Raw genomic sequence first — 24,678 nt, 5'->3', positions numbered from 1 at the left:
GGTAACATTTGAAAAAGAAATAAAAATTTTGGTAAGATGTTCATTTTCACTGCCGCTATCCTACCCAACAAGGATAAGTGCAATTTCTCCCATTTTTTCATCTCTATCTGTATACTCCGCCAAAGTGGTTCATAATTGTGCTTATATAATTTCCCGTTTGAGGCTAGAATATTAACCCCAAGATATTTGACTTTTTTGACTACCTCACATCCTAGCATCCCTCCTAGTTCTTCCTTTTGTTTAGTATTCATATTCATAGCTAATATTTTTGTTTTTCCTAAATTTATTTTAAAACCAGACACTTGACCATATTGATTAATCGTATTCATTAAAACCATATTAGATTCCTGCGGTTGTTCCAATATTATGACCAAATCATCCGCAAAAGCACGGACTCTGTATTCTTGCTGCCTAATCTTGATCCCTTTTAGACCACCCAAGCCCCGTATTTTATTCAACAATACTTCCAAAGTTATAATGAATAGTGGGGACAAAGGACAGCCCTGTCTTGTACCTTTTCCGATTTGAAAAGGGTCTGTTAAACTTCCGTTGACTATGATTTGAGCTGTTTGCTGTTGGTATATTGCTTTAATTGACCGCAAAAAGCTATCTCCTATCTGCATTTTTTGCAATATCTTCAACAGAAATTGCCAATTAACTCGATCAAAGGCCTTCTCAGCATCCAGAAATATGAACGCAGCAGGAATTTGGTTGTTCTTTCCCAAATATTCTAATGCATTAATAATTAGTCTAACATTACTCTTCATCTGTCTCCCCTGTATAAAACCTGTTTGGTCGGTATGTATCAATTGTTGCATAACCACCATTAACCTATTTGCTAGTATTTTAGTAAAAATTTTATAATCTACATTAAGTAATGAGATAGGTCTGTAATTTTTTGGTTGGGTAGTATCTTGATCTTCTTTGGGTATTAAGGATATAAACACTGTCTTCCAAGATGGGGGCACTTTACCTTCCGTTTGAATTTTATTAAATAGTTCTCTAAGAGGTTCTACCATTTCTAACTGTAAATTTTTATAGTAGACCACTGTCAAGCCATCTGTGCCTGGCGCTTTCCCTAACTTTAGTTGCTTAATTACCTGCAAGATTTCCCCTGAGGTTATTGGTTGGTTCAACTTTTGTCTGTACTCTTCTCTAACTAGGGGTATTTTCTCTTTATCTAAGTATTTGTCTATATCTAAACCCTTAATTTTGTCCCCTTTATACAATTCTGTAAAAAATCCCCGAAATGCCTTTTGAATCTCCTCCTGTTGAAACACCTCCTTCCCTCTATAAATCAATTTGGTTACATTTCGAATTTTTGTTTTTTTTCCTAATCTGATAAGCTAACCATCTGCCCGGTTTATTTGCGTTACAAAAAGTATTGTGTTTTGCATATAATAAACTAGTGGCTACCTGATCAGAGATCAACATATCAAATTGGGATTTTAATATAGTAATTGCTTCCTTAACCTTTGTATCGCCTGGATTCAATATTAACTCCAATTCTTTCCCTTTAATTTCCTCTTCCAATTCTTTTCGTTTTAGCCCTTGTTTATGTCTATGTATTTTGTTTATATTCATCAGTACTCCTCTCATATACGCTTTGCTTGCATCCCATACAAATTCCATAGGTGTACCCTTATTCATATTCAGAACAAAGTATTCAGATAACAATTTTTTACAATCAGGAGGGGAGGGGAGAAGCTTGTGGGACACTGAATAGTCTCATGTCAAGTTAGTTGGTGCGACTTGTTCCATCCCGACCCTGCCATCCTGAATCAGCTGCGCCCAATGAGTGGCAGTGAGCTGGCCACACCCACCCAGCCACACTCACTAGATGTGGCAACCTAGTTACTGGCCCTTTGAGGGCAGACATAATGCTGATACAGCCCTCAGTGAAATTGAATTTGATACCGCTGGACTAGACATACCCAATTCCTGCAACCGTTCTTCATAGTTTAAAACTCCACCCGCTAATCATTCTTGTTGCTCCCAGTGTGGTTTCACAATTGCAATGAAAAACACTGCCATCACTTCACATGAATTTGAAACTATCCCTGTGTTGATGCAGCCTAGGACTTCATTGGCTTTTTTGGCAGCTGTCAAAAAATCTTTCTGCAATGGGTCAACCAGGGAAGGTGGTTAAAGTCCTGTCTCAGAACCTTTTGGATGCAGAGGAACCATCTCAACTCAATCCTAATAAAGGCCCAAGTGGCTATGGATGTTTGGGGATCTGGGGATATTTGATCTCTGCCCTTGGGCTGGATGGCACTTTCCCGTTCACAGGTGGGGTGCGACTTGGGAACCTTCCTGGAGTGACAGCTCCTGCTTGATGAGCAAGTAGCAGTTGTGGCAAGAGGCTCTACCGTTACACACAGCATGCTGGATATGCAGTTGACTCATAGAGCGGGACACACGCTTGACTTAGTGTTTCTCTCAGGGCAGTGGAGACGTGATCTCGAGTTAAGGGCAATAGACATCTCGCCCTTGTCATGGTTGGATCACTACCTGTTGAGGCTTGATTTTTGGAAGCTACTCCCCCACCGCAGGGAAGTGGAACCGATTAAGTGGTTCTGCCCAAGACACCTGATGGACCCATTGGGATTTTAGAAGGAGCTTGGGGAGATACCTGACTCTCTTGCCCACAATCCGGCAGAGACCCTGGTCACCGCCTGGAACACAGTGGCAACTGGGGCCCTGGATCGGATTGCACTTTGCAGCCTCTCCGCGGCAGTGGATCCAGGAGGGCTCCTTGGTTTACTGAGGAACTCCAGGAGATGAAGCGCCAAAAGAGATGCCTAGCTTTTCCTTCTGATTGGGTGTTTGTTGCATCCCTTTTTTAACTTTGTGTGTCCTATTGTTTTAATTTCTTTTTTATTTCTGTAAGCCGCCCGGAGTCCTTCGGGATTGGGCGGCATAGAAATTTAATAAATTCAATTCAATTCAATTCAATATGGCCTTTCCTACATAAAGGGGTCCTTCAGATAGACATGTCCTGGTTACTTCATGGCTTAACTATCACGGTATGCTTTTTATGGGGCTGCCCTAGAAGACCACCCAGAAGCTGCAACTGGTCCAAATACCAGGCACCATAATTCAGAGTTTTTAAAAAAAGGCACAAAAGGCAACAGCTTTGAATAAATGCAGCCAGTCCCAGTGACACGTTTTATACTCAGATATAAACAACTGGTTTGTGTACCCTGAATACTCAAATTTTGGCACAAATCACCTCAGTGGCTAGAAGTGTAACGTTTCTCCTCCTTCCTTTGTTCTCTGTGTACACTTGCTCCTCTACAATGACAAAATGCAAGCTTCCCCTTTAAAAATGGTGTCAGTTCAGCTTTCTAATAACCATTTTCCAATACCTCACCCTCCCTTTAGATGGGGTGGGTTGTTTCCCTTTGTTCCCAGGCAGCTGGCCTTCCTTGCCATCTTCGTTCTTCATTTGTACTCTTGGTTCAATTCTTTTTGTTTATTGTTAATGTTTGAACCAATTGTAAACCACCAGGAGTCAGAGGGTAGGTCAACATGGAAGATGACGAGGGAGAGAGAGAGAGAGATTAAACAAATTAGGGAATTGATTCTAAACAGATATTGCCAAATAGAAGAGTGTCTACATGCAAGTGAAATACAGTTTACAAAAGTTCATGGCTGATGCTGTGAACTGCCCTTCCAGTTCCAGAAAACTCTTTCTGTGCCACTATCCTCTTTTTCATAAACAACCCCAGGATTTAATTCCCAGTCAGTCCACCTTTCTAGTGAGCTCCTCTCCAGCAGATGTTCTGCAGCATCTGCCACACAATGCCTGTCCCCCTTCTCTGCTTCTCCTATATCCAGGAAATGGAAGTGTTTCCGTCCAGGGAGCTTCCAGCATCTCCTGCCTTCTTGACTAGATGCTTGTGAACTTGGGACATCATCTGCCTTCCCTAAAAGCCCTGGCCTAGGCACAAACAGCTGCTTTCCTTAGGACAGGTACTTCAACAGGCCACTTCCAGAATCCCTTAGAGTCAGAAAAGCATAAATTTAAAATTATTTATCTATTGTAAAGCTGCCCATCTCAACAAGTGACTCTTGGTGGCAAACAATATTAAATAAAAATAAAAGCAATGACAACCATAAGCACAAAAATTAAATTATATGAATGTAGCCAGGAGATGGGGCCCTGAGCCAGGTCTTTAGAAAGGCCACCAGGTTGGGGCAGCCATTCTAATCTCTGGAGGAAGAATGTTCCATAGGGGTATGTGAAGGCAGAAAATGTTTTCTGGGAGCCCCAAACAATGTTCCTTAGTCGACAGGACTCAAGTGCTGGACTGGATTGGACAGGTCTTCAGGGAATATTATTGTTTGCTGTAAACTTGTCCTTATTGATTAGACATGGGTGCTATACCAAACCAGGTATTTGCCAGTTAAGAATTCAAATATTAAATTATATTTTTGGGGGGGAATGGTATCTTCAACTTCTAAGAAACTCTGGCGATACAGTATACTTGGACTATGTTATTTTCTATGGTGGCCCCAGTGTTTACAGTATGTCCCACTCCCCTTTTCCATCTGTTTACCTCTAAAACAGACATGTCCAACACAAGATCCATGGGCCAATTCCGGCCCACAATTTGGTTAGATCTGGCCCACAGAACCACCTCGGGACAGCAAAGAACGGCCCCCTGCCACCTCACTACCCAGTCCAGCCTGGCCGTGCACTGATCTACAACTTCATGGTGACCATCCGGGCCAGAACTCAGTCAGGCTTAGATCCGCAGGGCCTCCTTGGCCTTGCCGCATCCTCGGCCTTCTTAGCGCCTCCTCAGCCTTGCCACCTGGGAGATGGAGAGTGCACAGGGCCTGGCATCCCAGGTGAAAAGGAAGCACTCAGAACATAGTCAGCCTGCGGGGCAAGATGGTCACCATGGATGCCAGACCCTGCACGCTTACTGCCTCCTGGGTGCAGGGTTGAGGTGGTGGGGGCAGCCCTTTGCTGTTTCCAGGGGATAAAGTTGTAGATCAGCGCCCCCATGGCTCACTCCCTGGCCCGGTCATACAGCCTGTGAGTGGTTCCCTTTCACTAGCACAGCTGCCAAATTCTCCCCCTCCCCTCACCCCTTGGGCAGGGAGGGAGGAGATGGGAACAAGAAGGAGGAAAGCAGGGAAGGAGGGAGGGAGGGAGGAAGGAAGGAAGGAAGGAAGAGATGGGAATGAGGAGGGAGACAGGGAAGGAGAATAGGAGGGAAACGGAGGGAGGGAGGATGGGAGGAAAGAAAGAAGGAAGAAGGGAGGGAGAGAGACAGGGAGGCAGATGGGAATTAGAGTCATGCCTGCCAGCAGTTTTGGGAGGCGGGGAACTTGTGGGGCTCCGAACTGTCCCCACGTCAAGTTAGCCAGTGCAACATGTTCTGTCCTAACCCAGTCATCCCAAATTAGCCGTGCCTAGAAATCAAAACCCATTCAGCCACATCCACCCAGCCATGCCCACCTAGTCACAGCAAACTGACTACTGGCCCTTTGAGAGCAACCATAATGCTAATGTGGCACTCAATGAAATTGAATTTGACACCCCTGAGCTAGACCCTCCCAAGCCATTGATTGTACAGTGCCCTGATTGAGAGTCAGCTTCACTAGGTGGAGAAGTCCAGGAAATCAATTGCAAAGAAAGCTAAAACTCATTTGCTCTAATGGCAGCCTCTTGCAAGTCAGCTTGGTCTGTACTATCTCATCCTAGACAGTAGAAAGTGTGGCAGGCCTGAAACCTAAAAAGAAAAGTTGGTTTGCAGGTCTGATACTTCCTACAGCTGAATGAAGGAGAGAGGTGCCCACTTAAGCTGCATATATAATGTCACATTGCTGTTCTGGACTTCAAAAATGTTTCATCCAGCCCACAACTTACATATACACCTAAAGGGGGCAGGGGGAGGGGGAAAAACTCAAAAGAATTTCAGCTCTCACCCCAGCCTCTCTTCATGCTTCTGAATGAGACAGTTTGTAATGGCTCCTCTCCTAATTTGAGAAAGTAAAAACTCTTGAAACGGATTGTTTCAAAAGGAACCTTTAATCAGTCAGGATGGAAACCATTAGAAGCAAAGCAGCATCTGAAACCCTTTAGGCAATGCAAGTGGGATTAAGCTCATAATGACCCCTCCCCTTTGTCTGAAAGCAGATTCTGACCAACACATATGAAGATGTTTCCTTAACTCTTCTGCCCTGAGAGTCAATAAAGCACACGTTCCCATGGCTATCTCTATTAGACATTAAAGTAAGTTATCCCACATGGCTATCATAAACATCCCTCCAGAGATGCTGGGACCTTCAGTCTTCTGGTGACAGGAAACCAGTTGTAAAGTTGTAAAACTCAGTTGTTACAGATACGCTAGTGATTTAATTCCGAGGTGTCCCTCCCTCCCAATTGAATGGCAGTATCACTGTTAGGGATCTGACACAGTAATTCTATGTTATTTTTTTTTTACACTAGAATTCCTGAACTTCAACAGTTCTACAATTTTTCTGCATTTTGTAATAGTAAAAGAAGCCATTGTTCCTTCTGGGTACCGTATATGGGCATCACTTATTACTCAGAAAGTAAAAGATGGAAAAAGTCACCCACTATTTTGACATTCTGGAATAACTGGACAAATGCAAATGGTCTGCGAGGATGCACCAAAACCTCAGGCCAATTCTGACATGTAGGGACAACACCTGTCCCAGGATTTATAGGAATGAAAGGCTGAGAAACCCACCCAGGGCCAGGAACTGGCATTTCTTTCTCCCTAGGAAGATTCAGATGGGCAGATACCTACAGGGTGATCTTCGTGCTCACTGAAATTCCCTTGACATGAACCAGAACCCTTCAAAGGGTCTTGCTTTGCTGGGCAGGTCCTCCAGAGGCACCCATGGGCAAAACTCAAGAGGCAGGCACTGGGCAGGCAAAGGCCAGGCCCTTTCAAAGAAGCTGCCCAGAAGCAAGCTTGGCAGGAGCAGCTACTCTCTCCCACTTCCCTTCCCTTGGGGGTCTGAAGCCCAGCAAGGGGCACTTGGGAGTCTTCAGCTCTACCTCCGTGATGGTCTGGCCACTTCCTGCCCAGGTGCTGCACTTGCCAATCTTTACTTGTGATTCTTCCCCAGGTTCGCAGTAAAATCCTGATCCTGACAATTTGTGCAGCTGGGATTGGTGGCACTTTTCAGTATGGCTACAATCTCACCATCATCAATGCCCCCACTGTGGTAAGGCGGCCCTTTTGTTACCATGCTCCTTGATCACCTCTCATTGGAACAGGCCCTCAAGGGAGAGACAGCCTCTCATCTGCCGCCCCCCCCCCCCCGATTTTGGGCTCAGCTCAGCTCATGAGCTCCTTGGCAGGTGCTCCCCTCACCTCTCAAGGTGAGGGGCAGAACAGGTTGGCCTTGAGCCTCTTTCAGGAAAAACCTAACAATATCCCCTAACTCCTCTGATGTCTAGCAGTGTTCTCTTGTGAGGAGGGTTCAGAAACAGGAAATGGCTGTTGGGACAGTTGCCCTTCCAGTAAGGCACTGGTCATCTGGATACTTCCCAGATCTTCCTGCAGCTTTTGAGGAGTTGTAGCTTGTGGAGTAACTAAATTCAGATCTCTTGTAGGTTTCATGGCTCCCACCCACTGCCACACCGGCAGACCCCAGAACAGCTGGTTTTCAGTGGGTGGGGGCTCTGCGTGTTCCAGCTCCAATTTTTCCCACACAATATTTTTTTCCTCCACCCTGTAGTTCATCCAAACCTTCATTAATGAAACCTGGCTGGCTCGCACTGGGGCTGTCTTGGAGGCAAAGATGATCATGCTGATCTGGTCCTTCATTGTTGCCATGTATCCTTTGGGAGGCCTAGTTGGAGCATTAATTGCTGCTCCCCTGGCTGTAAAGATGGGCAGGTGAGGGGTTGAGAGGGTCAGCCTCTCTCAGCAGGAGGGAGGAATATCTTCTAGTGTCTTCTAGAACTGGATTCAGCCAGGAGCATTTGGATACCGGACTCCAGATAGCTCTCTTTAATCAACTACATATAATGAAACCAAATGGAATGTAATTGAAGCTACTTTTTGCCAGCTTAACTCTCAGATTAATTTCTGGTAATCTGCTATTTTCTCCATGTTGACAGGTTCCAGATGGATGATCCTGATCCCTAATGCAGCCTGGTCATGAGTGAAACTTGGGTGCTCCATACACTGCCAAACGGAGCTGGGAGTTGTAGTATAGTTGTACAAGAATTTTGTCAGAGGGCTGCAAACTAAGGAGGGTGAGGGCTGGATGAGGAAAGGGACAACTGTCTCTTTCCTTCTTTCCTCCCTTGTGGGCTGCTCGGAGCCCAACTTCCCTCTTGCTCAGCAAACCAGCCCAAAGAATGCAGGGTTGGCAGAGGCAGCTCAGGGTCCCAGGAGGAGTGCCTGTAAGCAGAGATCCCTGAAGTTTCATTTGCATTCAAGTCCATACTCCCATGCCCATATTTCCCCTGTTCTCTCAGGGTTTGGCATCTCAGTTCTTGGGAAAGGGTTTATGATGACTCAAAGCGGCCAGTTGGGTGTGGCTGGGCAGGCATGGCTGGTGGTTGCAGCCAGGTCATCACAATTAGGTGAGCATGGTTGGGTGAGATGGCCGACTTGATGTGGCTGGCTTGACACCACTCACTCAGCACAGCTGACTCGGTATGGCTGGCCAGGTGGGCATGGTTGGGTGGGCGTAACTGGGTAGGTGCAGCCAGTTCAACCCTGCTGACTGGGGATGGCACGGAACAAGTTGCATTGGCTAGCTTGATATGGAGATAACGCCCCACAAACTTCTCACCTTTCCAAACTGCCAGCAGCCAAGCTCGTGCACGTGCACACTTACACAGACCACAACCCAAGTTTGGGACATTTATACCCAGATGAAGGAGAAGTCCTTCTCCCCAAATACAGGCATGACTGGCAGTTTGCCAGCTCAGATGTGAATAAAAGTGTCCAAGCTTGGAATGGTGTGTATCTGTGTATGTGTGTGTGCATGCAGCATGCAGCATTCAGCACGCAGCACGCCAAAGGAGATGTTCTCCCAATACCAGATACCTGAGAGCTGGAGTTTCCCTGTCCAGCGCCCCTTCCTGGCAAAGCAGGAGGCAGAGGACGAGGCTGCTGCACATGGAAGCACGGAGGAGAAAGTTTGCAGGAAGCAGTTTCCTCCAACTTTTGCCTTGACAGATCTCTGCAGAGAAGGCAGGGGTGGCAAAGGAGCAGTGCTCCCTGGTCCTGCATGAGGGAGGCTGGTCTTTCTTGAAAGGGAATCCCCATTTCCAAGCATGCGTGGTAAGGATCCGGGCTAGTTGGGCCAGCCTTCCCTCACCCCGCCACCCCCTTCTTCTCTCCAGAGATCTTTGTAGTTCAATCAAGCAAAAAAAAGAGGAAAGAATGATATCATTAATATATTATAAGTGAGTGCCTGAATGCTGCACAATGGTGTAGATCAGCAATGATATGCACAATAGTTCTAGTTCCTCTTTAAAATTTCTACATTATGTTTTCCAATTCTATACTTTAAAAATAATCTTCATAGCCAATGATTTTGTAATAAATGTTTTGCTATTAGGTTGGCTTATATAAAATGGATGATTGCTTTAAGGCACAAGTAGACCAGCACCAGAAATGACAGTAACTTTATGATGATTTTATATATAAAGCAGATCAGTGTATGAACTCTATTATATATTCTGCTTTCATGACATGCAGCAAATTTACTTTTCGGCTTTTTGGTATGGATCTGCTATTACTATTTCTAAGCAGTAAATTATGCAGCAATCTGTTAATATCTAATGAAACGTTAGTTAAAAAATGTGGGCAAAAATGAGGAGAAAGTCCACAAGCAATCTCAGAATTAAGTCAAGAGTTTCTGAAGTCTTCAAACAACTGTAAATGGAATAATTCAGTACGTGTGAAAACCTGTTTATTTTGTAAAAGTATTTGTTTCATTTGCCTCCCACGTGCAGGACCAGGGAGTGCTGCTCTCCTGCCTCCTCTTCTTGCTCTCCAGAGAGCTGTCAAGGCAGAGGTTTGACTGCAGCAATGTCACCCTCCACCTCCTGCTTTGCCTGGCCAGCCTCCCCTGCACAGCTCCTCTGCCACCCACTCCTTCTCTCCAGAGATTTTTCAAGGTAGAAGTTGCACTTGGAGGAAACTGCTTCCTGCAAACTTTCTCCTCCACCCTTCTATGTGCAGCAGCATTGTCCTCCTGCTTTGCACTGGATAGGAAAACACCAGCACTCAGATATCTGGGATTGGTGTGCTGCATGCATGCGTACAAACACACCACACACAGATACACCATTTCAAGCCTGGAGATTTTTATCTACATCCAAGCTGGCAAGCTGCCAATCATGCCTGGACTTGGGGAATAGGATGTCCCCTTCCTCTGTGGATAAAAGTCTCCAACCTGAAATGCGTGTGCACGTACTTGGTTGCCGGCAGTTTGGGGAGGTGAGAAACTTGTGGGACACTGAATTGTCCCAATGTCAACTTAGCCAGTGCAACTTGTTTTGTCCCAACCTGGCTGTCCTGAGTCAGCAGTGCCTCCTGCTGCACCTCCTTGGCCATTCCCACCAGGATGTACCATGTCAGCCATGCAGCATTGAGTTGCTCACATCACCACACCCACCTAGTTGTAGTGACCCGGCTGTGACCACCCAGCCATGCCTACCAGCCATGCTCACCTGGACACTGAGTCGTCCCATTCCACTTGGGGGGAAAAGGGCTGCTAACATGCCACTCCCTCTTGAAGGTCTTGGCACTGAAACCTAGGCTCCCTGCCACTTTGGCCACACAAGAACCAGCAGGAGCAGCCATGGTGCTGAATGACAGCCAAGAGAGGCCCAGGAAAGAGGCACATAAAGCGAAACAAGCCTTTGAAACTTTTCTCCCTTGCTTCCCCTAAGGAAGAAATCTTTACTGCTGAACAACGCATTTGTGGCCCTTGCTGCACTGCTGGTGGGGTTCAGCCGCGTGGCGAAATCCTTTGAAATGATCTTGCTAAGCAGATTTTTTGCTGGCATCAATTCTGGTATGTCCAAGACATGAGCAGATACATGATCACTGTAGCATTTTGAAAAGCTGTCTATGCTATCTGACCAGGGTTTGTTCCTTGAAGATAGGTCAGCGCTGCAACTTGGAGCCAAGAATCCATCATAATCTGCTTTTCTTCCTGCCTTTGCCTTCCAATGGGGAGTTGGGGGTGGAGGTTCTTGATCTCTCAGTTGCTTTCAATACTATTGACCAAGGTATCCTTCCTGGCTGGCTCTGAGGATTGGGAATGGGAAGACAGAACTTTGGGGTGGTTCTCTCTGTTTGAGGGGAGGGGGAGGTTCCACTGTTGTTGGCTAGGATACATTGATGATATCCAATTGTGTCTTTTAATACCAGATTGGCCAAATGAGACTGTCAAGATTAGTCTGGGAGGGGAGGAACCATCTTTGATTCAATACTATCAATGGTTGCAGGTATAAGGTCTCCTGCCTTGGGACTAGAAGACCTCCAAGGTCTCTTCCAATCCTATGAATGTATTTTTCTATGTGAGGGCCACTGAATCTGAGGATATTTCATCTTTAACCTTGGATGGGGTAGCACCTCCTTATTTAAGGGTGATGCATGATCTGGGGATCTTTATGTCCATAAAGATCTTTATGTCCATCTTTATGCTTCTGATCAATATGTAGCTGATGGCTATGGACAGAAAAGTCTTTGCACAGCAGCATCTATTGTACCAGTTGTGTCTTTTTTGTTGACAAGGAGGCTCTTTAGACAATCAGTTATGCCCTAGAGTCCACTCTTGCAATGCACTCAAAGACCACTTAGAAGCTTCGGCTGTCCAGACTGCAGTGGCATGGGCAGTGATGTGTCCATGGGATTCCTCTGATCTATGAGCTGCATTAATTGTCAATTTTTTTTCATGTGTAATTGCTAGAAACCCTATGTGGCATAGGACTTGGTTTTTTAAGGGACTCCCTATCTATCTGTTTGGTTGAGGCCAAAGAAGTGCTAGCAGAAAGCCTTGTTTAGAGGCAGAGAAGGGAAAGGGGAGAGCATTCACAGAATAAAACTTTGGCCAGAAAGTTCACACATTTAGTATGAAAATCCCTGTCACCAGAAGCCAAATGGTCATAATAAATATCATAAATCAAATATGTTCCTTTCTGAGACTGGGGACTTGTCTGTACAGGAGTGGCCATGAGCATCCAGCCCATGTACTTGGGGGAAAGCGCACCCAAGGAGCTCCGGGGAGCCGTGACCATGACTTCAGCATCTTTCACAGCCCTCGGCCTGGTGCTTGGCCAGGTGGTCGGACTCAGGTGAGACACAAAGTTCTGGGGAAACCTGGAGTATATGTGTCATCTACAAGGCACACCCTTTGCTAGGAGCCTGCTGTAGGGTACCCAAGGCTGGGCTATGCGCTGCACCTTAAACAAAACTCTAGAAATGGAAAGCCGCCAGGTAGGTAGGTGCCCTGCCTTGAAACCTCCTACCCAAGCCCAGGCAGCACATAGCAAAAGGGCCTGTTGTCTCTCTTTTGTATGAATTTATGGAAAGACACTCCTGTGATAACAATTGGCAAGTAAGTTAAAGTCTGTTAAATGAGACTCTGCTTCTGTTTCTATAAGTGACTCTGGATTTCAATGCAGGGAAATCTTGGGAGCAGAAGAGAGTTGGCCTATCCTTCTAGCCAGCAATGTGGTACCTGGGTTGATCCAGCTGGTGCTTCTGCCCTGGGCTCCAGAAAGCCCTCGCTACCTCTTGATTGACCAAGGAGATCAAGATTCATGCATCTCTGGTAAGCAAGGGTGTTCATATCAGCCTCCTGTACAGCCCAGAGAGCAAATCGTTATAGGGACATGGGAGGGAATAGAATTGTGGGGAAAATTAGGCTCATTACATGAGGCCATTTTAGGTCCTGTGGGAATTAAAGTACCCTGCAGAAGTAATGCTTTCTGACAAAGGGAACTTTTGAGGAATCTGGTCCCATCTGGAGTAAACAATAAGGTGACCAGACGTCCCGATTTTCGCGTGACAGGCACGCTTCTGCACAATTTGTCCCGTGTCCCGGGGGGGGGGGGTTCTTAAAAAGTCCCAATTTTTGTGACTGGACCCGGAAGTAAGCCTGCCCCGCCCCCAGTCCCAGCCGGCCGGTATTTTGTCTCTTCTGTCTCCCCGTTGCTCAGAAAAGCAACTCTGGGAAGGTCCTTTGCTAGCAGGCAGGTTCTAGGATGCCTGCCGCCACCAAAGGACCTTCCCAGAGTTGCTTTTCTGAGCAACGGGGAGACATAAGGGACAAAGTACCGTCCGTTTTCCCTGTGCCACGAGGGCACCAGGAAGACTAGGACAAGGATCTCCTCTCGGCTCCAGCCTGGGAGAGAAGCAGCAGAGAAAGGTAAACCAGCATTTTATATTTTATTTGCTTTCAGCCCGAGTGGGGTGCGGAAAACACCTTGCCAGAGGCTGCTGGAGAACTCTTTCTGAAGAGAGGGTTTGGGAACTGGGCGGGTGAGATTTGTGTCCCTGGGAGATCTGCTCTTCCCCACCCCTTACTTCCGAAGGGGAGGCCAGGCATGGGAGAGAGTGCTAACGATAATGACCAATTCCCTCCTGTTTCTGCGGGTTTGGGGGGGGGGAGAGAAGGTAATTTCAGAGCCTGGACTGAAGTTAGGAGGCTGACTCGCTACAATAAGTGGTGACCATTATTTGGAGGAAGAAAAAAATGTAGCAGTATGATGGAGATTTGCTCTTGCAGAACCTGCATCATCTTTTTTTTACAAATTAAAAAAAAAGCCTTTTAAACATTCTTATTCCTAAAAGCAAAAAAACCCCATGAGGCTTGCTGGAGAACGGAGCGGAGGTGACCTGCGAGGGGGGGTGCGGGGTGCCGTAGTGGGGGGAGATGTTGCTGAAATAATTCCATCTATCAGGAACTGGGAGGTGGGGGGGGAGGTCAGTGGGAAGCCTTTGCCGGCCAGATGCCAGCCGTAGCTCTGAAGTTGCTTTCCTTTCTAACTGAAGCAACAGATGTTTCCCCTGCTTAACATCTCAGCGTTTTTCGCATGGGGCGGGCTGCAAGAGGGAGTGAGTGAAGATCTTTTTCTGGATTGCTGCAAAGCAAGTCTTGGGAAGTCCTTTGCGCCGGCTAGAAAAGGTCTTCACTCACTCACTCCCTCTTCTTGCAGCACGCCCCAATGCGAAAAACGCCGAGATCGGCGCACTTGGGGCTGCTGCTGCTGTGACATCCAGGGAGGCTCAGCTGGTCTGAGTAACATGAGGGATTGCCCTCATGTTATCATCTTCCCGGATGGACTCTTTTGTTCAGCCTGTAATTAAGGTTCTTTGTTATGTCTTAGAAAAGATCACCTGGTTAAAAAGAAGGAAGAGGCTCCGGAGCCTGGTCCGGAGCCCATCTGCAGGTTGGGATGGAAGGAGAGACACACAGAAAGACAGACAGACAGAGACACAGAGAGAGACACACACACACAGAGTGAGTGATTGAGTGAGTGAGTGAGAGAAGACAGACAGACAGACACACACACACACATATATATATATACACAAAGAGTGACAGAAAGAGAGGAAGGGAGGGGAGAGAGATAGAGAGAGAGGGAGGGAGGGAGACAGAGACACACACAGAGTGAGTGATTAAGTGAGTGAGTGAGAGACAGACAGACAGACACACACACACACACATATACACACAGAGTGACAGAGAGAAAGGAAGGGAGGGGAGAGAGATAGAGAGAGAGGGAGGGAGGGAGAGAGAAGAGACAGAGAGAGAGACACACACACATATACACACAGAGTGACAGAGAGAGAGGAAGGGAGGGGAGAGAGATAGAGAGGGAGGGAGGGAGAGAGACAGAGAGAGAGACACACACACATATATACACACAGAGTGACAGAGAGAGAGGAAGGCAGGGGAGAGAGATAGATAGAGAGAGAGGGAGGGAGGGAGACAGAGACACACACAGAGTGAGTGATTAAGTGAGTGAGTGAGTGAGAGACAGACAGACAGACACACACACACACATATATATATACACAAAGAATAACAGAAAGAGAGGAAGGGAGGGGAGAGAGATAGAGAGAGAGGGAGGGAGGGAGACAGAGACACAGAGTGAGTGATTAAGTGAGTGAGTGAGTGAGAGACAGACAGACAGACAGACACACACACACACACACACACACACACATATACACACAGTGACAGAGAGAAAGGAAGGGAGGGGAGAGAGATAGAGAGAGAGAGAGGGAGGGAGAGAGCTTTCAATTTGTAGGGATGTAACCTCGCTGTTTTTGCCTGCTCTCAAAAAGATGAGCAGGGTTGAACCTGGCTAATAATTGGAGGGGAACCCACCTGGGAATCTCAGTACTGTATATTTAATAGGAAAATATTAAAAATTGTCCAAAAGCAACAATGACAATTTCCATACTACTGCTAAGAAAATTACGACACATCAATAAAATTATAGGAGCTGAGTTTAACTCAAGAGAAACGTTTCTAAAGGTAGACAGTTTTTTAACAATTCCACAATTCTGAAAGAACAAGCTTGTTCTATATGAAATTTAATGCTACAGCAGAATGAAGTAACACTGAAGATAAGTGCAGGTAGTCCTCAATGCACGGCCACAATTGAGCCCAAAATTTATGTTGTTAAGTGAGAAATTTATTGAGTTTTGCCCCATTTTACAATTTTTCTTGCCACATTTTTTAAGTGAAAAAATTTTTTTTAATACCCCCCCCCCCCCCGGTCAATGGTGTCCCTCTTTACCAATGTTAAAATCTGGTCACCTTAGCAAACAGTGGAAATCAGTGGCCCAGACATTCAAATCCTACTTAGCTGCTGATGTTTCTGCCATGAGATGCTGTGCGGTCGTTGCACATGTTCTGCTTTTCTCAAAGGGGGTTGGAACATTATGAGAAGTTCTAAGGCAACCCATGAATCAGAGGCCTCTGCATTTCCTAAGAATGTCAGGCTCACTTTTGGCTTCTTGCAGCTCTGCAGCAACTGAGGGGCAGCAGTGACCTGAGCAGCGAGATGAAAGAACTCCTGGCCGAGCAGGCAGCCCTCCAAGGAGAGACAACCAAGGCACCCTGGGAGCTATGGAGAAACCGGGCTGTGCGGTGGCAGTTTATCACTGTGGTGGTGCTCAGCAGCGCCATGCAGCTCTGTGGCAATGATTCTGTAAGTCCAGCGGCCTGGCCAGGGGGTGCCTGCTGCTATGCTGCATGGCCTTTTACTAATAGGCCTGGGAACTGAGAAGGGGTTGACATGGAATAGGCGGCTTCTCCTTGCACAATCCAAGCAGCATACTAAAATGTGTGGCAGTTGGCATCCTCTGTCATCATTTTTTGAGTTGAGTTTCAGAGAGAGTTGGGAGAATTTTCTTTGCTGCTTAAATTGTGATATGGCTTTGTATGCTTTACGTTACCATTTTCAGGAGTTTCCTATCTCAGATAAGCAGATTAACCTCCCTTCCTTTACATAGCAATAAAGATAGAGGCTCAGTAGAGCAGGGATGCAGTGAAACTTGCTCTTTTTTATTTCTGCAGATGTACTTCTACGCTTCGTATGTGTTCCAAGAGGCAGGGATTCCATATGACAAGATCCAGTACAGTGTTATTGGCACCGGGAGTTGTGAGCTTATCATGTCCATGACTTGTGTGAGAATATTATCTCCTTTCTTCCTACCCAGTATGGTCTTCTAGTAGTCTTGCTCCTTTGCAAAGCTGCCTATCATTTCTGGTAGTATCCAGGGCATTTTATCACAGCACGGAAGTCAAGGATCTGCTCTGGATTGTCCTCCCTTCTTTTGTGTTACCTGTAATTTCCCACCTTCTTCCACTCATTCTCACCTCAACTTAGAGGTGGGTTCCTACCAGTTCGCATCTAGTCAGTAGAACCGATTCGTCAAATCTACCGAACCGGTTAGAAGAGGTTCCACAGTGGATCCGGAAAGCAGGCCACACCTACAGAAGAGGTTCCAAAATTTTTTGAAACCCACCACTGGTCCTTGGATATGATTATTCTACACTATCATGCTCATATTTATAAAACTCAGTGCCTCTGTGAAAGGTATGGATGACTACTGCGTTTGTGGTGCAATCAGAACATTGCATGTGTTGAAGTTGTTTTAATGCAAACCAAAGATGTCTTTTAAAAAACTAGTTTACATCATATTCTTATGCATGCCAGTGCTGTGTGTGAGGTAATTTAAGGTGGTTCTGACAAGTGTCATCGGCATCTTCATATTCGGTCACATGGGTGACAAGCCACTCCCATCCGGTCACATGGGTGGCAAGCCACTCCCACAAAGGCCACACCCACAGAGTAGGTTCAAACAATTTTTGAAACCCACCACTGCCTCAGCTCTTGTTCCCTGTAGGAAGGAGACCCATCATGTCAGCCCAGAGAATTATGTGTATAGTTGCCATTGATGCTAAATTGGGAAGTCAGGTGCTAAACTGGTGCATTGGAGATCTATTCTTGTCAGTTGCTGTATAAGGTCCCTGTAGCCTTCACCACATTGGTCACACCGTGTGCTTATCAAAGGTATCCACTAGGGAAAGCTTGATTCCTCTCAATGTTTTGAGATCCCAACTCTATGGGTCACTTAACATGTAGGCAGGTATCTTGGACAGTTGGGGATTCCATTTAATTATATCTCATGATGAGGCCCTTTATGAAATCATGAGTGATTGGTGTAGATGTGATGAGGATGGGAGTGGCAGGGTGGAACAAATTGCAGCCACAACAACAGATCTCCAAGTCCTAGGCTCCTAGGGAATGAGACCTCTACATCTATGCCCTGGAATTTCTAGCTGCAAGTGCTTTGTATCTTTCTGCTCAAAGAGTGAAGATTTCAAATTAAATTGATGGTCAACCCTAACCCTACTGTGACTATTGTATAAAAAGACTCGGGACCTGGTACCACTGAAGGTACTGATAAAATAGAACATTTGTAGCTCAGAATTGAAACATGTAGGACAAACAGGGAGAAAACTAGTAGAACACATTCATGAATATCAACCAGTAGTCAGAAGGCATGATGAAAACTCTTCAATCTCACAATATATGGATAGACTTAACCATAGTTTCAACTGGGAAATAGTGACCACCCTAGACCAAGCCACTTCCTAAAATGCAAGCGAATTCCTGGAAGCTTGGCACTCTAACAAATTAGCCATCAATAGACACATAGGCATAAACAACATCTACATAAGCTTGGAAGAATAAACCCTTGCTAAAGCTTGGAAGAATAAACCTTTAGTCCCTGTGACTGACTCAGATTGGATTTTACAACATCTACATTTTTGATTTTTTTGATTTTATTTATTTTTGTAGGCCGCCCTTTTCCCTGAGGGGACTCAGGGCGGCTCACAGAAAACCAGGGAGGGGGGAATACAACACTAAGACGACAACACATAATAAAATAATAAGCAACATGCATACAACATTCGGGCGGGGTAATGGTCCTTATCCCCAGGCCTGACGGGCGAGCCAGTTCTTCAAGGCTGTGCGGAAGGCCTGGACGGTGGAGAGGGTACGAATCTCTACGGGGAGCTCGTTCCAAAGGGTCGGGGCCGCTGCTGAGAAGGCCCTCCTCCTTGTAGTTGCCAGCCGACACTGGCTGGCCGATGGAGTACGGAGGAGGCCTAACCTATGAGATCTTATAGGTCGTAGGGAGGTAATTGGCAGAAGGCGGTCTCTCAAGTATCCAGATCCACTGCCATGTAGGGCTTTATGGGTGATCAGTAGCACCTTGAAGCGCATCCGGAGATCGACAGGTAGCCAGCGCAGCTCGCGGAGGATAGGTGTAATGCGGGTGAATCGGGGTGCACCCGCGATCACTCGCGCGGCTGCGTTCTGCACTAGCTGAAGTCGCCGGATGCACCTCAAGGGCAGCCCCATGTAGAGCACGTTGCAGTATTCCAGCCTAGAAATCACGAGGGCCCGAGTGACTGTTGTGAGGGCCTCCCGGTTCAGGTAGGGTCGCAACTGGCGCACCAGGCGTACCTGGGCGAATGCCCCCCTGGTCACAGCCGCTATATGATGGTCGAATGACAGCTGTGGATCCAGGAGGACTCCCAAGTTGCGAACCCTCTCTGAGGGGTGTAAAATTTGACCCCCCAGCCTGAGTGTTGGATTAGTGGCCAAATTTTTGGGAGGGAAACACAACAGCCACTCGGTCTTTTCTGGGTTGAGCACAAGCTTGTTAATCCTCATCCAGTCCATGACGGCTTCAAGCCCCCGGTCCATTACGTCAACCGCTTCATTGATTTGGCACGGGGCGGACAGATACAATTGAGTATCGTCCGCGTATTGATGGTATCTAATCCCGTGCCTACGGATGATCTCTCCCAGCGGTTTCATGTAAATGTTAAATAGTAGGGGGGATAAGACCGAACCCTGCGGCACCCCATATTTCAGGGGCCTTGGGGACGATCTCTGCCCTCCCACTAACACCGACTGCGACCTGTCCGAGAGGTAGGAGGAGAACCACCGTAACACGGTGCCTCCCACTCCCACCTCCCGCAGTCTTCGCAGAAGGATACCATGGTCGATGGTATCGAAAGCCGCTGAGAGGTCAAGGAGGACCAGGATGGAGGGATGTCCTTCATCTCTGGCTCTCCAAAGATCATCCATCAATGCGACCATGCTTTGCTAAAAAGGCAATCAATGTCAAAAAGGGAACAAAAAGACCAAAATACCTCCCCATCAGCAATCAATGCCCAGATGAGCATAGATTAATCTCAAGTTTAATATCATACCATCAATCAAGAAGTAAGCAATGACTCAATCAAGAAATTGCAAAATAAGCCAACAGTAAACAGTTCAACCAAAGAACCTCCAAGACCACTTCCACCAACACTAACAGGGCAAACCACTAGAATATAAACTGAGAGCAAATGCCATTCTTTACTAACACTGATGATATTACATATTTTGGGTAATGAAATGGCTGAAAGAAAAGAACCAAGCTCAGAGAGCACCAAGTCACACCTTTATCACTGGAGGTGTGCTCTGACTAGATGTCAGCAACTGCCCCCCAGAAAAGTAACTTTTAGTGAGATCCAAAAGACAGACAGGAATTCACACTCACAGCTTGTATTAAGAGCAGCACTGCTTGTGATTAGTTCTGATAAACCCAAGGTTTGGCCAGAGACGTAGACATGTGCACTTGGGCCTTTAACATCACAACATTAAGTATGAAACAACTTCCTGTTACAGGCCATTCTGCAGCAGTGGTGGGATTCAACATTTTTTATTACTGGTTCTGTGGGCGTGGCTTTGTGGGCATGGCAGGAGAAGGATATTGCAAAATCCCCATTCCCTCCTCATCCCACTAACTTGCTTTCCAGCTCCATTCTCTTGTTCAGGACAACAAAAGATCAGCTGGGAGGCAGCAGGCTGTTTGCTGGTTCTCTGAATTACTCAAATTTTCCACTACCGGTTCTCCAGAACCTGTCAGAACTGGCTGAACACCAGCTCTGTTTTGCAGGCATCTGAAGTTGAATCCCTGTCTTCTGATTTACCTTAGCCATGTTTCTGCTTTGCTGCATAGAGCAGGCGAGTCCAACTATGGAGTGACCAAAGGCTGCCCTTTCTTCCTTTCCTTTTCACAAGAATAGAAATCATATTCTTATCACATTCATGACCAGTGAGTTCTTTGACTTGCAGGTAAATCAGCTTTAGCTGATCAGGCTCTAAAACAAAATGGTCCCAGGTGTCTCTTTTGTTCTGAAAATCTTCCTTCTATCTCAAGACAGTTTCTTCCCATTTTATGTGTATTGTGCTATTCCTTTTTTTATTGGGTGAAGTATCACATTATCTATATGACTTGTAGAAACCAAATCTTTTTCAGTAAACAGCACTTCTTGGACAGTGGTGAAATTCAATTTTTTTTACTACTGGTTCTTTGGGTGTGGCATGGCTTGGTGGGCGTGGCTTGGTGGATGTGGCAGGGGAAGGATGCTGCAAAATCCCCAGTCGCTCCCCATTCCTGGGGGAAGGATACTGTAAAATCTCCATTCCCTTTCTAGCTCCGTTCTCCTGTGCAGGGCAACAGAAGAAGATCCAGCCAATCAGCTGGGATGCCGATCAGCTGGGACTTGGGAGGCAGCAAGAGATGTGGGCAGAGCCAGACAGAGGGGGTATTAGCTAGTTCTCTGAACTACTCAACATTTCTGCTACAGGTTTGCTAGAACCGGTCAGAACTGGCTGAATACCACATCTGTTCTTGGAGCTGTTCTAATCCCAAAATGTACAGACCAAAATCAAGAAGAGATGATCACTCAGTCAGTCTCTAGAAAGTACCATCCTATCGACTTCCCCAAATTTGTTTTCTATCTATTCAATGGGGAGGGGAGGAGCCTGATCTGTTCAATGGGGAGGGGGAGATCTCTCTGTGGAGGGCCTGGGTGGGCTGCCTATTAAGGGGCTTCCCTATAATGCTGCCTTCCAGAACCTCCTCATCGAGTGTGTTGGGCGACGGGTGCTGCTCATAGTGGGGTACAGCCTCATGGCCACCTGGGCCATCCTGTTCATGGTAGCGTTATCTCTACAGGTAAGAGTGCCTCTTTGTTCCTTTGGGTTGAAGGACCCCAGGCCTTCCAATTTAGCAAGGTTCACATGCTGGACACTTCCTAATTTGCCCATTTTCCTTCTTTCCCCCATCTGCCCCACCACTCTTTTGGCCTTGCAGGACCACCTCAGCTGGATGCCTTATCTCAGCATGGCCTGCATCTTTGCCTACATCCTGAGCTATGGCATCGGACCAGGTGAGTTACAAGAGCACCGAGGATCTCAACAGGGCATTAAAAAAACACCATACATGATCTAGGTGTCAGCATTCCAAATATCATGCAGAATTAAATCAGAGTCCAAGGCAGAGCTATCCTTAAAGTTCCATTTTAATAAGACAGACATGTTGGCAACAAACTGTGGAATCCCAAATCTAAAAGCTTCTGGGGATTCCACCCAGTTGAAAGTTCATGATCTTATCCCCACACCCATAAATCCATCACATGGTCCAATCTTCTTCGGCCATGCTGGCATCTCCATCCAGCTGGTTCCGGTCAGGTGCAGAGGTGCGGAGACAAAAGATGACCTTGGGTTTCTAGAAAGGAATGACAACAACACATTTCACAATTCTACTCCTTTCTATTCCTCCTCCCAATTACTACACTAATGAAACAGCATAATGAAATAATAGAGCGTGTGGCAGGCCAAATATCCTAAAAGGAATATAACTGCAGGCCTGACACTAGGAAAGGTCAGAAACTGGGCTGATATTGCCATATTTTTATCTTCCTTCTTAGAAAGCAACATTTAATTTGCATGGTTTCTCTAGCTGGTGTGACAGGAATTATACCCACGGAGATTTTTGATCAGGTCTCCCGCCCGGCTGCTTACACAATCAGCGGTTCTCTGCTCTGGATCAACTTATTTCTAGTGGGCCTAGCATTTCCTTTTGTGATGGTAAGCCCTTTTCTGGTTATATTTCTGCAAGGCATAAGTTAGTGGGACACAGGAATTAGGAGCAAGTGGTTTTCAGGCAGACATCCTTTCTGTCCATCCATGGAAAGTATTGTTCTAGCTATTGTCCTAGCAATGGAAAGTATTGTCCTAGCAGAAAGAGCCTCCCCTCCCTCACTCAAGACTGGTGTTCCTCCTGTTCTAGAGCCAATTGTGATCCTCCCAATTTCTACACAGTCATTTGACCAAGAATCTCCTTTCCTAGCAGGTTGGCGCTGCTTTCTCCTCCAGGTGGGCAGGTGCTTTTGTTAAGAGAGAGCAGACCAGTCCAAGGGTTACTTTACAGCCAAGTTTGCATGCATGCCCTGTCAACATGTGCTTCATGTGCTGAGCCCTTTCTTCTCTCCTCCTCCTTTCAGGAAAGCCTTGGCTATTACTGCTACCTACCATTCTTCACGGTCTGTGTTGGAACCACTCTCTATGTCTGGTTTTTCCTCCCGGAGACGAAAGGAAAGAGCTTCCTAGAAATCTCAGAAGAGTTTGTTAAGCGTAACTTTGAATGTCAGCCCTATGACGATGCTTGGGTGTATCCAGAGGAAATTATATCCACTAGGTTATAGCTTCAAAAGGAAGAACAGCTCACAGAGAAGATATAACAATGGCATTCCTTTTCCTGTGAGGATAACATGGGATTCTTCTTCATGGTGTAAAAATCCTCATTTCCTCCTCCCTTTATAAAATCTATGTATGAAAAGTGGCCTCCCAGGGCTGGGGGAAGTGTATGTACCAATCCAGGCTCAAAATAGAAGTATCCTGAACTAAATGGTTCCCTCCCAATACCAGTCTTGTTTCTGCTATGGAAAAGAGAGCTACCTTCTGTACTCAGAAACTTGTCAAAAAGAGATGCAACCTGAAATAAGGAGAATTTTTTTGACAGTGATAGTAATCATTTGCCATAGTCAGATTTGGAATATAGCCAGTTTGTTGTAGTGGTTGAAGCACCAGGCTAGAAACTAGGAGACAATGAGTTCTAGTCCTGCCTTAGGCACTAAGCCACCAGGGTGACTTTGAGCCACTCACGCTCTCTCAGTCCTAGAACAAAGCAAGGGCAAACCATTTCCAAAATCTTGCCAAGAAAGCAACAGTGATTGGTGCCTTGACCATCAGGAATCAATGCTGACTCAAACATACACAAGGACATACAAATTTATTGTCCGTATACAACTAACTGGCAGCTCTGAATACAAGATGGGAAAAGATTAGGCTTATATAGATATTTACAAGCTGCCCAACTTAAATACATAAGCTAATTAATTTATAAGAAAAAGAATTTAAAAGCATCCCCAAATTAAATGAAGAGAGGTTAAATAATGCAAAAGAAAGCATAACATAAGAAAACCAAACCAAGACCCCCTACAGGTGTTCCTAAGCTTGTGACCACTCACTCAGCAATCATTCACAGTTATGATGGGGCTGAACAAGAGCTGGTCTCAGGACCCCAGCGGTCTCATGATCACAATTCAGGTACTTGGAAACCATCAGGCAATGGTTAAAATGGTTGTAGCACCCCATAGTCACATGATCATCATTTTTTACCTTCCCTGCTGGCTTCTTGCAAAGCTCCCACAGGCCGCAGCAGCTGCCCACCTGCTTGTACTACATGATGCTTGCCCATGGCACCCACCTGGGCTCTCCCAGGCTTGCCTGCAGCACCTCCAACTTACCCCTCTGTAGCTCTCCCTTGCAGTTGTCATCCACCAATCCTCATGCCTAGGACTCCTGCCTCTTCCTATGGGATGGTCACAGGAGCGCCTTGATTAAGATCCCTGCACTCCTGGAGCTATCACAGCAACTGGGATCGCTGCGATTGACACAAAAATCATGTGATTTTTGTGCTTTACTACCACATTATTTAGGGAGGTAAATTGCAGTCCCAACTGCCACTGGGCCAGAGTACTCCCTGTATCACAGTGCACAATGTTGGGGAGAAAAGAGAAAGCAAAAGCAAAAGAAGGACGATAAAGTGTCTGGAGGTTAAACCATATGAGGAATGGTTGAGGGACCTAGGGATATCTAGTTTATTAAAGAAAATGATTGGAGGGAGGACATAAGGAGCTGTCGCAGAGAAGGGTCAAGCTATTTTCCAAAGCTCCTGAGGGCAGGACAAAAAGGAACAAGTGGAAAATCAT

The 24,678-nt window shown here is 46.2% G+C and overlaps 1 protein-coding gene across 1 annotated transcript in view; it reads left to right on the top strand.

Annotated features, from left to right (window-relative positions):
* The window catches only part of LOC106553071 (solute carrier family 2, facilitated glucose transporter member 11), a 34,096-nt gene extending 9,894 nt beyond the window's left edge, over positions 1 to 24,202 (top strand). The window contains exons 2-12 of the mRNA XM_087703493.1: positions 7,117 to 7,215; positions 7,732 to 7,892; positions 10,913 to 11,037; positions 12,193 to 12,322; positions 12,653 to 12,801; positions 16,008 to 16,195; positions 16,564 to 16,674; positions 21,477 to 21,578; positions 21,717 to 21,792; positions 22,365 to 22,492; positions 22,909 to 24,202. Of these exons, the coding sequence (XP_087559619.1) occupies positions 7,117 to 7,215; positions 7,732 to 7,892; positions 10,913 to 11,037; positions 12,193 to 12,322; positions 12,653 to 12,801; positions 16,008 to 16,195; positions 16,564 to 16,674; positions 21,477 to 21,578; positions 21,717 to 21,792; positions 22,365 to 22,492; positions 22,909 to 23,109 (1,470 nt within the window). The 3' untranslated portion in view covers positions 23,110 to 24,202. The remainder of the gene's footprint in view (positions 1 to 7,116; positions 7,216 to 7,731; positions 7,893 to 10,912; positions 11,038 to 12,192; positions 12,323 to 12,652; positions 12,802 to 16,007; positions 16,196 to 16,563; positions 16,675 to 21,476; positions 21,579 to 21,716; positions 21,793 to 22,364; positions 22,493 to 22,908) is intronic.
* Positions 24,203 to 24,678: the final 476 nt, after the last annotated feature.

This window comes from Thamnophis sirtalis, unplaced genomic scaffold (genome assembly GCF_051295495.1).
Source record: "Thamnophis sirtalis isolate CommonGarterSnake01/CBP01778 unplaced genomic scaffold, rThaSir2_p1.2 scaffold_2, whole genome shotgun sequence".
In the NCBI taxonomy this organism is placed as follows: Eukaryota; Metazoa; Chordata; class Lepidosauria; order Squamata; family Natricidae; genus Thamnophis; species Thamnophis sirtalis.
The sequence above is the reverse complement of the archived record's forward strand: the minus strand, read 5'-3'. Positions and strand labels throughout refer to the sequence as shown.